Source organism: Epinephelus fuscoguttatus, linkage group LG19 (genome assembly GCF_011397635.1).
Source record: "Epinephelus fuscoguttatus linkage group LG19, E.fuscoguttatus.final_Chr_v1".
NCBI lineage: Eukaryota > Metazoa > Chordata > Actinopteri > Perciformes > Serranidae > Epinephelus > Epinephelus fuscoguttatus.
Genome location: NC_064770.1, coordinates 11,680,331 through 11,697,902, shown reverse-complemented (window position 1 = coordinate 11,697,902; position 17,572 = coordinate 11,680,331). Strand labels below are relative to the sequence as shown.

General features: G+C 38.6%; 1 protein-coding gene across 2 annotated transcripts; it reads left to right on the top strand.

Moving 5' to 3' along the window:
* Positions 1–3,513: 3,513 nt before the first annotated feature.
* Positions 3,514–16,902, top strand: LOC125879864 (cytohesin-4-like). 2 transcript variants are annotated; one of them, XM_049561972.1, is made up of 14 exons: positions 3,514–3,536; positions 4,069–4,136; positions 4,724–4,806; positions 5,081–5,145; positions 8,123–8,189; positions 9,352–9,470; positions 11,474–11,554; positions 11,712–11,824; positions 12,200–12,348; positions 13,499–13,610; positions 13,735–13,811; positions 13,931–14,002; positions 14,232–14,380; positions 15,141–16,902. In XM_049561972.1, the coding sequence occupies exons 1-14, from the start codon at positions 3,529–3,531 to the stop codon at positions 15,217–15,219; spliced, it is 1,242 nt and encodes a 413-aa protein (XP_049417929.1). In that variant the 5' UTR covers positions 3,514–3,528; the 3' UTR covers positions 15,220–16,902. The 2 variants fall into 2 exon arrangements, with proteins under 2 accessions (XP_049417929.1, XP_049417928.1); XM_049561971.1 differs by lacking the exon at positions 3,514–3,536 and having other exon boundaries at positions 3,773–4,136.
* Positions 16,903–17,572: the final 670 nt, after the last annotated feature.

The following is a 17,572-nucleotide window of genomic DNA, read 5'->3' as shown; positions in this document are numbered from 1 at the left end:
GCGCGGCAGGGAGTGTTCACTGACCAAAATACTCAACATGTTCTCATGAAAATAAAGGTACATAAAATATTACTCCTTTGTTAATACTGGAAACAGCCTCACAACAAGGTTATGATTGACCTAACATAATCATTGAGTGTCGTCTCGCTGTCAGCAATTGGAATGTACCAGCTTACTTATTGAACAGGGGCTTAAAGTTAGCTGGAATACCAAAACACACTATTACATTTGCAATTGATATGTGACTCTTTGCAGTCGATTTGTGACGTTTTGCAGTTGATTGGTATCTCTTATTGGTCATTTGTGTCTCATTGTGGTTTGTTTTGTCTCTTTGCTGTCTATTTGTATCTCTTTGCAGCCAATCAGCATCTTTTCATGGTAATTCCGTGTCGCTTTGTGGTTTGTTTTGTCTTTTTGCAGTCGAGTTGCATGTCTTTGGTTGATGTGTGTATCTTTGTGGTCATTTTGAAATGCTGCTGGACTTTGTTGCCTATTTGTAGTTGTTTTTAGTCTCTTTGTAGTTGTTTAATTGACTTCTTCAGCAAGAGAAATTAACAATGATCTCAAAAATCCCTTGGACCCCTGGGTCTGTTCTAAGTATTTCCATTCAATAATCCATTCATGGTCAATGTTCTGGCAAGCTTTTCTTATCACAAACTCCTAAATATGAAATTCTTCGTCATTATGAACAAAAGAAGACAATGAATGAAGCCATTATGGACGATGAAAGCATCACAGACAGAACAAGTGACAGCTGGTAGATTACCTTGTCTTATAACAAATGCTTCTGATGATTGACAGAAGAGGAAATACGCTTAATTAAAAAGGGTCAACTCAGAACAATCCAGCTGCGAAGAATTGTCAGGCTTATCTGTTCCGGTGGGCATATTCATATCTGTACTGAAATAAGTTTTCAGGAATATTTTGCCTATTTTTTTCCACATTTTTTGTCATAGTCTGTGCCACAGCAACATAAAAGCAAGTTTGAGCTGACACTATGCATGATATAACTTTTCTTCTTCTCACACTTGAACAATATTATCCTCAACTGCTGAATTAAGGACCTGAATGAATACATATATAATTACGTACTTCAACATATTTGTACTGTCTCCTTTGTGAACAAGGTAAAATGATGCTTTAGTGAGGCGGTAATTCATTTCAGGGTGTGATACATGTAAATAGTTCAGGATATATTTTATGACACATTTATAAAAGAAGTGCCATGTTTTTTGATACATGAAGCTATGACCTTAAAACTGGACAGTTCACTCTTCAGTCAACCATTCATTCACACTATTCATACTCACAGCCAGTGACCTTTGTTTTAACTGTGACTGTGTCATGTGATAATCTGTCACACAACATACACACACCCTGATTAAAATACACACTGATCTTGACTCATGATGTTTAAAATAACTAATGACTTATTACACAGAACTTTTCCCACACACCTTTGATGACTTGCACTGTCTAAAAGTTTTTGTATTATCTTTCCTCATTAATAACCTAAACAGTTTAGAAAAACAAAAATGCAGTGAGGTAGATAGGTGTTTTTTTCCTCCTGTTTATTTCTTGTCATCTTGTCAATGTCTGATGTTTTATTTAAAGCTGGTTAAAGTATTTGTACAGTTTGTGGTTATTACTGGAGCTAGAAGTGACCATATTTGTGCAAGAGGGTGGAGCTGTGGAGGAGCGACAAGTGGATCTGACTCACTCTGACTGTAGCAACATCTCCTGTCACTCAAAGTGTCCCGACTTTAAATATGTCATTCTTAAGCTTTAATAAAATGTAAACAGGTGAGTTATATAAAAATTCACCCCCCATATAGTTGTCTTGAATGTTGAAATAAGCTATAGAGACCAGAATCATTTTTTGTACCAGGCTGTAAACATGTTTATTTCTGCTGTAAAGTTGGGCATTTTAACATGTGGGTCTATGGTGATGGAAACTGTTTTGGAGCCTGCCTCAAATGACTGCAATTTTTGTCACTTCCACATTGGCATTTTTGCAGCCCAAAGTTTCATTGTTAGTTACATTGTTCCTGTTGGAGGAAGAAACACAGCATCACCAGTGAAATTTCAACATTAAGTCACATAGTAGGATGTAATGCAGTAATTAAAGTAGTAAACTTCCACATAATCCACAAGGCTTTGAGTAAAAATGTTTAAATACATGTAGCATCTACAGTAAATGAAGTTGTAATGGCAACACATTAGCCTCAGACAGACTGGGAAGTACTGGAACACATTGTTGGTTTTGGTTTGTCCTGTTGACAATAATAGAAATACTGAGTATTTATTTATGTAGCCTAGAGGGACAATGCACAATAATCAACATTTCTAAAGACACGCCAGTGTTAGAGAGCTAGCTTATCTTTGGACATTTGATGATGTTTTGGAACCAATGAGGTGAAAGTTAAAACTGAAATTTATAAACAGAAGACAACAACACAGGGCACAGAGCATGCAGAGCAACAAGACACAACAGAACATTAGCACAATAATTACAGCTACAGTATCCCTTATTCAGTTCATGTAGCGATGTAGGCAACATGAAGCAACAAAAAGCCTGACCAGCTTTTTTTCTTAAAGGTCCATTGTGTAAAATTTAGGGGGAATTAGTGGCATCTTGTGGTGAGGACTGCAAATAGCAACCAGCTGAAACTTCTCCCATGTGCCAAGCGTGAAGTCCCGGTCAGACTTTCTTCCGTGTTCATTGGTGAGGAGGTTGAGGAGCAGAATTCTCTGCAAAGGTCTCTTCCTCTTCAAAACAAACGGAACACTGAATAAAGTAGTTTCACGTTACAAATCTCCTACACTGTTCAGCTTGTCAGAGATTGGTCGCCGGCCCAGCACCTGCTAATGTGTGCTCACCCTTTTTCTTTGATAACTTAAGATTCAGACGCTGAATTATCTGTAGAGGTGCTCTCCTCTCCAAAACAAACAGACCCAGTGATTTAAACCGGTAAAACACTGAATAAAGCAGTTTCAAGTTTAAAAAAAAAATCTGGTGAATGGCCCTTTCTAGAGCCAGTGTTTGGTTTGTCCATTCTGGGTTATTGTAGAAACATGGTGGCGCAGCATGGCAATCTCCACAGACAAGGACCAGCTCCCTGTGTAGATATTAATGGCATATTTTCAGGAAACAAAAACAAAACAATTCATATTTTCAAGTGATTATACACTAAAGAAAACATACTTATTATTCTGTTTCTGCAAAGATATCCCCTAAATCCTACACACTAGACTTTTAAAGACACATACTAAATGATTACTTGGAAAGCCTAAAGGCTGTCAGTGCGTGTTTTTCATTCTTCTAAATATGATAAGTGTAATGTAATAATATATCCTGATTTAAACCTAATACCAACATTTTCTGAGGCATTAAGAAGTATAAAGCCCCACTAGGTGGGGCTTTCTATTTAGAAATGAAAGATGCTGTTTTGGATGCACCGCTCTGTTGAGGTTTTGCTTCCTTCCTGCTTAAGAAGACATGTTTGACACCACTTCTTGAAGAAACAAATGACATGGTAATTTGTTTCCTTTAATATTGTACAAGGTACATTTTATCAGTACAGATGTACTATCATCACTGCAGCCAGACTACCAGATCACAGTACAATGGGATTGTAGAATATCAGGAAAATGGTAAATACCATATCATAATCCTACCTTATGAAGTAGGACAAATAAACTTTGGCTCCTATTGTGTTCCCTACTTGTATGTTTATCCCTTTCTTTTGTTATGCACCTCATACTGTTTGTAGTAACAGTAATACAGGACTGGTTGTTTCTGTAGAGCAAGTATTTGTCATACTACATGCGAATAATAGTAGTCATGGTGTTGCATAGTTGTAAGGTATGAATGACTTCTCTGTTTCTTAAAGAAATACCCACACACACATACACACACACACACACACACTGCATGTCAACATTTTTTGACGCACGTCAGCAGAAATGTTGTAAGAAACTGTTGAGTGAACTCGGAGTCTCTTCAGTGTCACAGAATGGCAGCGCCGGCCCTTTTTTCACTCTGACACTCAGTTGTTTCCTGTACAGCAGTCAGTCGCTCTGTGCCATCAACAACATGGCCATATGCCGAAAAGACAGCTTCCTTTGGGGGAAAGGTACGATATTATTATTCCTTTTAATCATTACTTTATATTATTATAAAAAGCTGCTGCTCAAAGACAAATGTCAAGGTTGTTGTGAGATGATTTAAAATAGACTATTAGTCAAATCATTTTTGTGGTTAAGTCTACAGTCCTCACTTAAAATGCTGCTCATCTACATGTTGTTGGTTATAAACTTTTCTGTGATGTTTTGTATGCTTTGCTTGCACATATTTGACAGCTCTGTTATCAACTTTTGTCTCACTTGAGACCTGTGATACACAAAACTTGCAATGGGTTGAAACATCCTGGACAAACCCACCTAAAAATTAAGATGAATTTTACTTTAATAACCACAGTGCACTCAAAATCAACCCAATTCATTAAAAAGAGGAACAGAAGGAGCTATTTTCAGATCTCCTGTCATTCATTGACCACTTTTCTAACTAGTGGATAAAGTTGATGAATGCTGGTCTGTGAGAGCGAGTGTGGGCGTGAGGGAGGTTGTCAAGACAGTCCACAGTGCTGCTGACTGCTTCATCAAGTATATGCCACCATCCTGAACTGTGCTTGTCTCAGTGCTGATGATTGTTGCCCCACAGCTCCACCAAAACTCCCCCCAGGAGAGAAGAGACAGGGTGGCACCATTAAGATTCACAAGTTTGAGCTGCTGGATGACATTCAGGTATTGTGGTGAATATATCCCTCCAAGGTCTCACATTAAATTCCCTCATTATTCTTCTCTGAGCACCCACTCGTGGCAGCCTCAGCACAGCTCTTCACAGCACACAAAGACATTTCATTCACCAACTTTTAATTGAGATACGAAGGATTTGAAGGTTATTTTAAAAATGTGGGGCCCTGAGTCATACCAGTGAGTCTACTGGTGTGTGTGATGTAATGACAAACCTTTGTACAAAGTTACCATCACTGCTCTCTTTCTCAACTCCTTCCCTCAGAAGCTGAGGTTGGAGATCAATCACGTCATGCCAGATATCCACAGTCCTGAGCTGAAGGAGCAGAAGTGAGTATGAGGAAAATTTTGGAGCCGCAGCTACACTATGAGTCAGCTTGGCCTCTTCCCCTTAGTGACATCGACAGACTCCCACTCCACACGTATTGCTCAGTTTGACAAAGTCATAAAGCAGCTTTATTGTGATTCTTTTTATTGAAGTCAGATGTCAAAATGTTTTCCATTAGATGCTGCCTCTGCAGTTTACTCTGTATACCTGCTACTCAAACCTTTCCACCTGATGCTTTTGCCTTTTTTCATGAAAACACTTCACATGTTTCCAACATAGCCCTGTCAGATTAATCTAAAAGTACCTCTTCCATGCTGCCATTTAATTCAACAATTTATCCACTTCTTTAAAGGTCCAGTGTGTAACATTTAGGGGGATTTGGTGTCATCTAGTGGTGAGGATTGCAGACTGCAACCAGCTGAAACTTCTCCAGTGTTCTTGTTTAGGAGGTTTTTACCTGGGGCCAAATGATCCTCAGAGGTCTCTAACTCCAAAAACAAAACAAAACAAAACAAAACCAAACAAAACCAAAAAAAAAAAAACGCAGTTCCACATTAAAAGAAAATCAGTGACATTCATGGAGGGGCTGCTAACTACGCTTGCCGACGCAAAAACGCAAAACCCCGAAAACCCCGAAAACCCAAATGGCCTTATCTAGAGTCACAGTTTGGCTTGTCTGTTCTGGGCTACTGTAGTAACATTGCCATCTCCGTAGATGGGTACCTGTTCCCTGTGTAGATGTGAACGTCTCATTCTAAAGTAACAAAAACACAACAATACTTCAAGATTTTTTACACTAAATGAAATGTAGTTATATTCAATGTCTGCAAATGAATACCTCTAAATCCTACACACTGGACCTTTAAGGTAACTATTTCAACACGATTTCAACCATTCACCACTTTTAGCTAATGATTTTAGCTCTTTGTCTATTACCTTAAACTACTTCAACTGATTAGCTATCACTTTTAGCTTACTATAGAGAATGTAAAGGTACATGATGCCGTGTGAGACGGGCATAATCTTGTGAGGTAGCCTACGTTATCTTTGTTACCAACGTGTATGTACCATGGATGTATAAAGAAACATGGGTACAACATTGGCGGTGGGATGTTCATTCTTAAGAAAGTTGCTCAGTGATTCACAAAGCCAAAACAGACCTATTTCTGCAATATAAATTTCCTGGATGATCAGCACTGCTTCCACATCATTGGGCCCATAGAGCAGGCGTACTAAAGACTTAAGCTGGCTGAGCTGGCTGCTTCTGCTTTAGCACTCTGCTGTCCTAAATGGGAATAAAATGATTTAATCTTGCCGCTCTTTTAGATTTTTCTGAATGTTATCAGACTGAATAGATGAAAACCTGATAGTGGAATGAGTCATTTCGCGGGGGTTGTGACACAAAAATAATCCATTTTCTGTGTAGGCCACCATTATAAAAGATATGTCTATAAAACTGTTAGCAGGACACCTTGAGCTGCAAACAAGGTCAATTGTGATTCTTTCTATTCTGAATTTTTGATCTAATTTAGGTTTTATATTTGCAAAACTGTTCTTGAGCCGTCATCCCAATGTCAAGTCTATGTGAGCCAAGCGGGACTTTGTGGGCAGGGTGGGCGCCATCTTGGCATCTGGTATCTAGGTATTATTCAAAAACGTATAATAATACCTAGATACCTGATGCCAAGATGACACCTATTCATTCCAATGGAGGTGCTCACCTGGCGCATACACCAAGAAATGTTTCTAGCTTCTGTGTTAACTTCCACAGTATGATGCCCAGTGACTATGTGCAGTAATGTTTGTCTGACTAGCCCCATCCACAAGTTCCCACTCGGCTCATTGGCTTTACATTGTGATGATGTCACAGATTTTTAAAATGCTTTTCTGGGCATGAGGAGAGTTTTACAAATATAAAACCATCTTGAATCAAAAATTCATGATAGAAAGAGTCATAATTGACCTTGTTTGCAGTTCGAGGTGTCCTGTCAACAGTTTTACAGACAAGTGGACACTGGGAGAAATTGGGCTGCAAGGCTGAGCAACTGCCTCAGGGGCCTGGTATTAGTATAAATCAGTGAGCAGGTGCATGTAACAGAGCGGGCACCTCACAAGATTGTGCCCGCAAGTTGTTTATCCATTACTTTTAGCAAACTGTTTCCATTGTTTATCCATTACCTTAAGCCACCTAATTCAACTGTTTATCTGTTAGCTATTGTTTATTCATTAGGCTGCTTTGAATTCACTTTTCCAACAATGTATTCATTACTTTTAGCTCACTATGGGTGGTCATCACTGATGTCTAGATTAAAGGGTGCTAGAGGGTGGCTGTGCTGACATACTGCAGCAGCTCTGAGCATAACCAAACACAGTTACAGAGCACAGTGATGTGCATGTGTGCATGTTGCTGTCCAACTACGTATTTGGACTTCCTGTTAGCTTTGGTCGCTGCTCTCAGATGGTGATAATTATATGTCCGTGGTATGACACTGCATTCCCAGCATGATAACCACAGTTTCTCAGTTCTGCTGCCCCCATGCCAACACCCAACACTAGTTAAAACACACCCTCATGAGAGAAAATGAGCCACAGTAACTTGTGAGGGTTTTGACTTTTATTATTGCATGTTATGCACATATATATACCCACCCTGCATTAAGTTAATGCTGTATTATCCAGATCCAGAATTCAGTGTACACATTTACAAATATATTACACAATGTCCAAATATATGCAAAGAATACTAATTATACATAGAACAAAGCAAAATACAGTTTGTAGCTTAAATAAAGACTCAGCATAGCAATAGATGATTTTTTTTTGTTCTCCTCATCTTTCTCTCTTTCTTTTTGATCTGAACACTGAAGCAAGCTAATTTTGATTATTTGTTAATTTGTCATTTAATTTGTTATTTGAAAATATTGAGTGACTATCTGAAAAGTCTGTATGTTAATTCAAAATTGGTGTGTTTTGCTGCAGTAAAAATATTATGAGGAACAGAAGATTCTTACGTGGGAAAAAGAAATTCAACATGGACCCTAAAGGGGTGAGTTTGTATATCATATTTTTAGTGGTTAAAGATCCAGGTGATTTCTCTGAAAGTATTAGATGCTGTGGGAGTGTTAAGGTTCTAACAGGGCATTTAGCTGAAGTCAGTGTGATCTGCCACATACAGTGTGCAGCTTCTTCAGACCAACACACAACAATTTATTTTGGTCACCTGTATACCTGATCACACAGCACTTTCACAGAGATATCTTTAAGTGTATAACATCATCTTTGATGCTGACTCCCTACATGCTCTTTGATTCAAGACTTTAACTGAGAACACAATGTTACTCTGAGTCACAGTAAAGGTGCCGCAGGTGAAATCACGCTTTCACTCACTTCAGCTCCTCTGGATCTGAAGGTCAACAGCCAGATGACACCAAATATAACATCACACTGAGCAATGCGGATTTGTGTGATGTGTGTGTGTGATGTGCAGAACTGCAAACTGCTCAGATGCAGAGGAGGACTGACTAGCGAGAAAAACCACATCCTATTCCCTGAAGTGGCGCAGAAGCGCCACTCTACCACAGCGACCTCCGTCTCTTTCTTTGCCTGTTCTCTGTGTCCTCGGTTAAAAACAGAGTCCCTCGGCCTGTGACCGCTCTGCGCTCAGGCCTGAGGACATGTACAAGTGGGAGGATGACAAGTTTTAAGACTTCTTGGGGTTAAAGGTGTTGAGTGCAATTGATTTGAAGAACTAAGCAGAAGCACACACTCGGCTTTGGCTCTGAACACCCTTTGAGATCTAGAGATTAACATCGTTCAATATTCATTCAACCTTTCTCATCTTCTTTATCTGGTGATTAGTCACAACAGCAACTCAAAAAGAGAGGAAGAAAACTTTCCTGCTTAACAACCTGCAGTTAGCAGCACTGATAAGAATTTAGACACAACCTCTGACCAACATTTCATATGAAAGCTTGTATGACGTGCTACTTGCTTCCTGTCCTGTGAGTTCAAACACACAAACATGAAACATATAAAAACTCTGATTAAATGACTGAACATTTAAATTTCAAGTGTGCCAAATTGTATCCTAAACAACCACCTCAAAACCACACAACTTTCTGTGTGTGAACATGGACATTACCGAACTGCATGCTCCTGGTTCCCAATACTTTTCATAAAAATCTGATTCCCATCCCTCCTTCCTTCAGGGTGTCCATTACCTGGTTGAACATGACCTGTTGGAATGGCGAGCAGAGTCGGTGGCCGAGTTTCTTTACAAAGAGGAAGGACTGAACAAGACCGCCATTGGCAACTTCTTGGGAGAAAGGTACAGTACACACACAAGTTAACATGTGGATGTGATCTCAGAGGAAAGTCCAGGCTTAAATATTCTTTTGTGCCACCACTTCTTGTTGAAAAAGCCAGCTACTTCATCACAAAGCAGAAGTAGTCACTGGTACAAATGATGACTAAACAGACAGTGGCAGAGGTGAAAGATATAGTCTGATCCTTTCAGCAAAATGAAAAGTGCAACAATGTAAAAAACTCCACTACAGGTAAAAGTCCTGCGTTTGAACTCCTATAACGACAGCAAAGAAGCACAATGTGCTTAAATTATCAAAAGAAGAAGTATTTATTCTGCAGTAAAATATGACCGATGCATTACTGTATCATATCTGATGTTACTAGGTACTGAAGCATTGCTGTTGTAGCAGCATTTTTATTGTTGTAGCTGCTCGAGGTGAAGCTATTTTTAACTGCTTAATATACAGTTAATTTAGTTGAGTGGTTCCCAACCTAAGGGTCAGGCCCCCCCAAAGGGTCACCAGATAAATCTGAGGGGTCATAAGCTTGGTCATGAACAGTGGATCTGGGCCAGTATGTGTAGTGAGTGCTGGTAAGGAGATGGGAGGGAAGCCCAGGAACAGGCGAGTGGATGGGTGGGCCAGTCAGGGAAAGAAAGGAATGTCTGAGGACATCATGGTGGAAGGACCTGAGGAAGAAATACTCAAGTAAAGTACAAGTGCCTCAAAATTGTAATGAAGTACAGTACTTGAATATGTGTACTTACTTAGGACAACAGAGAATTAGGTATTGCAATTACAGGCAGCCCAGGTTGTAGTTACATCTCCAGGTGTGTGTTCATCTAGTGCAGCAAAACTTCATGTCATCCAGTTGATATTCAGACCTCAATCCAGATTTGAGTCACATTTTTCTTATGTTTTCTCTGACAGCAAACTATTTCCATCACAGAACACAGACAGTGATGGAAGATGCAGAATCCAGTTGATAGCCAAGTAGTAGGCTTGAGCCGAATACTTGAATGAAGTGAGTCTTCAGTATAGATAATGCACTTTTTAGGAGTATCATCTGGGCAAAATATGTCAATATTCTACCCATGATAAAGGACTCATTTGGGTAGTTGTGTTCAATCTCTTACTCTTGTGATCAAAAATAATCTTAAATCAAATTTTGAGACTGTTCTGTGAATAGTTTTCTGCTAAATAATAAGAGCAGCAACTTCTGATAAACCCACATCAGTCTGAGGTTTAAAATAACACCCTCTGGTTAGGCCAGCCCATTTCTGATTAAACTCCGCCCACTTCAAGTACAGACACAGACACAGAGTTGCTTGAACAGATACAATTATGTACTTGCCCATTCCTACCAAGACGATTTGCCTTGTTGCTTCATGACAATCAACATACGACAAAGATTAAAATAAAAGCAAGTATGGGAAAAGTTAAGGAACATAAATAAAGACAAAAAAAATGTACAATAAAAATGAAAAAATACTATGAAAAATATGTAAAAAAAAAAAAAAAAAAAAAATATTTGTGAATAAGTGAAAGAGCTGTAGAGTCTTGTGCCAAAATGTGCAAAATATTGATCAGGGAATGTGTCAAAATAAAGATGTAAAGTGGTCCAAAAAATTTGTGCTTTATTTAAATATTTAACTTTGGGAGACTTTTACTGTACTTTTTTGTCTCAGTGGAAAATATTATTCTTTTTTTTTTAACCCTTTTTACAACCTTTTGCTCAAAATGAAATGTTAAAACAGCACCCATTTAAATATAAACTTTAAATGAAGTTTGAGAAAAAAAGACCTAGCATATTATTACCTAAGAGGAGAACAGGGTCAACCTGGAGAAGATCCTTGTCATGCACCTCTTATCTTTGTCTTCACTTTCTCCATTTCACTGTTTTCAAACTGTCTGAGCACTTCTGAACACTTCTGTTCTGAGAGAGATATATATTGGCCTTTAATATTGTACTGTAACTCTCAGTTTCATGTTGGTGATTGTTATTATTGTCCTGACTTTCATACAGGGAGGAAATGCATCTGCAGACGCTGAAAGCATTTGTGGGCTTGCATGAATTCTCAGATCTGAATCTGGTGCAGGCGCTGAGGTTTGTGTCACAAGATAACTCTGAAACTCAGTACGAAATGTTGCAGCAGTTTTTACCTTTCGTCTTGTTTTTCTGATGATGTAGAAATCCTCCTCCTTCTTACCAGCATGTGTTTGACATTCTGTGTGTGTGTTTTGACACCTCTGCCATCTTGCAGGCAGTTTCTGTGGAGCTTTCGTCTCCCTGGAGAAGCTCAGAAGATTGACAGGATGATGGAGGCGTTTGCAACTCGCTACTGCAACTGTAACCCAGGGGTCTTCCAGTCCACAGGTATGAGCAACAAAGAGACTGTGTCTCGCCTGATTCACTCTCTCAGACAGCCCAATTAAAAAGTTTCATTACTGTTTCATTAATTTCATAAAAACCCCTATAAGACAAGTTATCTGCTGTTAAGATGAAACCGTTTTTCTTTTAACGAAACATGAGAGAGGCCACAGTAATATGCCATCTCTCCCTCACTGATCAGAGTAAATAGATTGTTCACTATGAGTGTTTTTGTTCTGGCAGCATTCACAGAAACCTATTATTTTTAATGGGTGCAGTTTATACAGCTGAAGCAGTGATAACGAGGCACAGCTGAAAACTGAAAACTGTGGTTTTCTACAATCTCCGTGTGTGTGTGTGTCTTTGTGTTGTGTGGAACAGACACATGCTACATCCTGTCTTTTGCCATCATCATGCTCAACACAAGTCTCCACAACCCCAACGTGAAAGACAAACCCAGTCTGCAGCGATTTGTATCCATGAACAGAGGGATCAACAATGGGGATGACCTGCCCACCGAGCTGCTCACGGTCTGCTACTAATAGGCTACCGAAACCAAAGTCTTAATAATGTCCTATTGATAACCTCCTGATAAACCCATGTTTGCTCTTAAACTCAAGGTCTGTACCTGTGTCAGAGGAGTTTACACACATAGACTAATACACAGAACTACCTGTACTCAGAGGCTGTAGAGGCACAGTGGTGCTTTAAGCTAAATGCTAACATTAGCATGCTAACATACTCACAGTGACAGCTACCACGCTGATATTTAGCAGGTAGGCTATAATGTTTACCATGTTCGCCATCCTAGTTTGGCATGTTAGCATGCTAACATTTGCTTATCAGCACTACACTCAAAGTCCAGCTAATGCTAATTGGAATGTTATTAGCTCTGCAGGTATTTGGTCATCAACCAAAATACTGAACAGAATACAACTTTGATCTGAAGACTAGAGTGCTAGAGTGAAACACTGAGGCAATATTGTTGAGACTTTTAACTCAAAGCACAAATGTCAACTTCATGGTGGCCCTACAGGAAAAACCACCAGAGTTGGACACCAGAGTCAGTAGTCATCCTCTGGGGAACATGAATGTTTGTACTAAGTCTCAAGGTAATCTATTGCATAGTTGCTGAGATATTTCGGTTTGGACCAAAGTGGTGAACCAACATCCAAAATCCACTAGCAACCCCCAAAATGTTCAAAATCTAATTAAAAATGGAGCTTTGTGAAAACAATGCATTGTCATTATCAATTAAAGAGAGAATTTAATTAAAGTTAAGATAAAATTTGGTTAGATTTTATTTTAACTGTGTTACAAGTGTAAAAAAAATATAGAAAAATAGTCATGATTAACTTCTTAATTTTAAAAAAGAGCAAATTTCATGCTAAAAAAGCTTAATACTAAACATGAAATCCTTGCTGGAGTGTATCGACTTCTAAAAAGTCTAAAAAACCTAAATCTAAAAGCAAAAGCTTGGTTACGCAATGCATTGTAGATATTATCTAAAAACCGGAGATGATGGTTTAACTCAAAATTTCATTTCTTTTATTTTCAGTTTTAGGGGATTTGTATTCTTTCATCATCTCTTATTTTCTGAATGAAATCTAAATCCACTTTAGGAAAAATCAAACTTTTTGAATTTAAACATTTGGTGCTGAAACTGACCTTCTCTTCCAGAAACTGTACGCAAGCATCCGCAGCGAGCCATTCAAAATCCCAGAGGATGATGGGAATGACCTCACGTTGACGTTCTTTAATCCAGACAGGGAAGGCTGGCTGCTTAAAATGGGTGAGATGATGTTTGTACCACACAGGAAATAAACTGAGCTGCCAAGACAAGCTCTTTCAGGAAGGCTCACAGAGGAGACAACAATTAAACCTTTTCTCCTAAATGTTTGTTTTCATTGTTGAAGGTGGACGAGTCAAAACCTGGAAGAGGAGATGGTTCATTCTGACAGACAGCTGCTTGTACTACTTTGAATACACCACAGTAAGTATCCGTCTTGCTGCTGCTACAAAACCTTTACGTCAACAAAATATGTAAATGTCAAACATCCTATTAGTGGTCGAAAGGTTAAATCTGTCTCTGATATCTGTCTCTCCCTGCAGGATAAAGACCCAATCGGGATTATTCCTCTGGAGAACCTGTGTGTCAGGAAACTACAAGACACAAGCAAACCAGTAAGTATCTTTGTACTTTTGTTAACACAGTGTATTATAGAGTGTTGAGCTTCCTCACACACACAATCTGCTGCCACACAGCTTAATGAATCATACAGCAGCTGTTAAATGAATTTCTAACATAAGTGCTCCAACAGTGAGTCACGAGGCTATCAGAAGACTAATAAAATAAACAAAGCACAAGCACACAGTAACAGTGCCACATATGTCTGTCTTCGTGTTTGAACAGTATTGTCTGGAGTTATATAACCCCAAAGGACAAAAGATCAAGGCCTGCAAGACGGAGAACAAAGGCAGAGTGGTGCAGGGTAAACACCAGTCCTATAAGCTCAGCGCAGCCAGTGCAGAAGAACGGGACGACTGGATAGACGCAATCAGGTGAGAGCGGCTGATACTGATGAGAACACGTTGGGAGCCATGTGTCTTCAGTGAGTCATGTTTGTCAAGGCTGACAATGTAACACATGATCACAAAGAGTTCAAACAAGCCACAAAGAGGATCAGGATAAAAATCATCTGACCTCCAGACCATCACGTTTGTCATCTTAAAACTGCAGCTTAGTTTTACAGATGGGGTCCCAAACTATTTTTTGGCTCTGAGCCTCAGCTGGTTGCCCGGCAACAGCTCAGAGCCCAGAAATAGACGATGGCAGATTGTCATTTTCACACTTTGAGTTTTGTACATGTTAAATAAACGTTATGTAAAGTGTTGATGGATGGATTTGTTTACATTTGGGCAGCCAGGCTAGTTTTCCCCCGTTTCCAGTCTTTATGCTAAGCTAAGCTAACTGCCTGCTGACTGGAGCCTCATAGTGAACAAACAGATATGAGAGTGGTATCAATCTTCTTATCTGACTCTCTGCCATTAATTGAATGAGGATATCTCCCAAATCTATTGCTTTAGTTTATGCACATTCAGGTAGGTTTTTCATGGATCCATTTCTAAGGCTCCTAAATTAAAATGAATATAACTGTGTTGGTAAACTGGTGAGGGATTGTGTTCTTGCAGCTCTAGCTACTGCAGCAGTGACGTGACTGCAGTACAGGGGAACTGCTCACTGAGGTGACACAGGCAAAACTACTAGTACCGCTACTTTGATGATCTCAGTTTCAAACTAAATCTTAATCTTCTCTTTCAGGGCGAGCATCACCAAAGACCCTTTTTATGACCTGGTGTCTCTACGAAAGAGGAAAATCATCAGCAATGCTTCCTCCTAGGACTGAAATACGAGACAACGGAGGAAGCAACATTGGATCCTGGACGACGTGGGGGTTTTTTTGGATCTGTCATCCTGTGATTTTATGACAGAGCCTGTTCAGGAAAAGTAAAACCAAAACTGAACTGCATTTTCACTGTAATGTACAAATTAGGGAACCAAAACTGTAAAATGAGAAAACTAGTATGGGTATTTTGGGCTTGCAGTGTGTTACTTCTGCAAACTGCACGCAGTACTGCAGCAGCTTCAGGGGGCTGACAATCCTACTGACAAACATCTGCTGCAGAGTCGAGGCCCAGACGGGTGGCATGGCATTCCCTCCAGGAATCTGATCTTCTGGTGCCTCCCCACCAGGGTCAGAAATGATAGAAAGTTGGCTTGTCAGTATCAGGGATGGATTACTGAATGGGCCTGCTGGGTGCAGGTTCCCTTTGACTGAACCTCTGTATCAACTGACAGTTAACATTTCTTTTAGGAAAGGAATGTACATGTACAGCAAACACAAAGAGATGCACCATGACTAAAAAGGGAGACAAAATGACCACAGACAAAAAATGACTAAAAAGTGACAGAAAAACAACCACAAAGAGACACGAAACAACAAAAAAGTGAAATAAAACAACAGAAAAGGGATGAGAAAACGACCACATAGCAAGGTAAAATGACTAAAAAGGGATGCAAAATGACCAAAGAAAGAGGATAACGCATAAAAAGGGGCACAAAAAGGCCCATTAGTGACATATTACAACTTCAAAGGAGGAAAATTACTAAAAAGGGATGTAAAATGAAAGCAAACACAAAACATTGCTGAAAAGAGATAGAAATATGACCATAAAGCAAGGCAACACGAACATTGACACAGAACTACAGAAACTGGACAAGAAAATGACCATAAAAGGAGGAAAAATTACTAAAAAGGGACAAAAAATTTAACCCAATGGCCACTGACACAACATGACAACAAGGAGACTGGAAAACATATGAAAGGGATGCAAAATGATGGGAAAACAACCACAAGAGATGCAAAATGACATATTAGTCAAACAAAATAACCAAAAAGAAAATTAATAAAAAGGGATGCAAAATGACCACAAACACAAAAAAATGAACCATGAAAAAAGGCAAAATTATTTGAAAGGGACACAAAATGACCACAAAGACACGCAAAATGATTAAAAAGAGACAGGGAAATGACCACAAAGAGATACGAAACGACGATTAAGGGATGCAAAATAAGCACAAAGTAACATGCAATGTCAAGAAAATAAAAGAAAGGAAAATGATAAAAATGATGTAAAAGTAAAAATTAAAGGATCTGTTGAGGAAAAAAGTAATAGCACTTTGTTAAACCTGCTTTTTAAATCTTAAAAAAAGCATGTCACTTATTATATCATGTAATTTAAGTCTTTTTTCTCTCAATAAATACCAGCTTTTACAGTAGAGTGCTTCATTACAGGTGAATTGTAAATAAAGTTAAAAAAAAAGGTTGAAACAAAGCTAAAATATCTTCAAGTTTTAAATTAACTTATGAATTGTACAGTATATTTTATTTAGCTTAAACATATTTTTCTTCACAGTGTTTTTTTTTACTGTTTTTTTTTAATGTATGTATAATTTAATGACTTTGTACTGATGGAACAATCAAACTACTTTTAAAATAAACTGGTCTATTGTACAGACTGTTTGTGTGGCTGTTTCTCCAGCAGGTGGAGCTACAACATTTCTTCTCTTTTTAATCTGAGCGCTCTTTATCTATTAACTTTCACTGTTACACACTATTTTAATCTTGTTATGACTGTAATGATGATGAGAAGTAAGACGTCAAGCTGCTGAGAAGTCCTGTGTTATCAGATTAAGAGGGTATGTGATGCATAAAGGCTTTTCCTGTGCAGTTCCTGTCGTGAGTGTGTGTGATGCTATGATAGAGTTGTGGTTTCCTGGGAGCATGTAGAAACTGAAAACAAAAATAACATCTTTGCTTATTTGAGAATACATTTCCTCTCAATGCATCTGTCAAACATAAGAGGCTGTGATCATATTGACCTGAAAAGAAAATGTCTTCAGCCTTGTTTCTGAAAGCTTTATTTTCTCCTGTATTCTGTTAACAGCTGCTTTACCTCCTAACATCACTTCAAAATTAACTTTATTTTTTCTTTTAAATGATTTTTTCTTGAGTAAAACCGTATCTGTAGAAAATTCTTTACTGTTGCCATGAACTGAAATTGCACATTTGATAAAAGTGATGACAGACATGACATGAAATTATTACACCAACACACTGCATAAGCAAATTATTAATTGCTTTTGTTCAGTGTCATTCACAGACAAAAACATACAATATGTTAGCCTGCAGA

Excerpts from the sequence above, each read along its gene's own strand:
- LOC125879864 (XM_049561971.1), top strand. The coding sequence starts at position 3,872 with ATGACTTCTCTGTTTCTTAAAGAAATACCCACACACACATACACACAC. Across the intron at positions 4,137-4,723 it reads CAGCTTCCTTTGGGGGAAAG|CTCCACCAAAACTCCCCCCA; the intron begins GTACGATATTAT and ends GTTGCCCCACAG. Across the intron at positions 11,555-11,711 it reads AATCTGGTGCAGGCGCTGAG|GCAGTTTCTGTGGAGCTTTC; the intron begins GTTTGTGTCACA and ends GCCATCTTGCAG.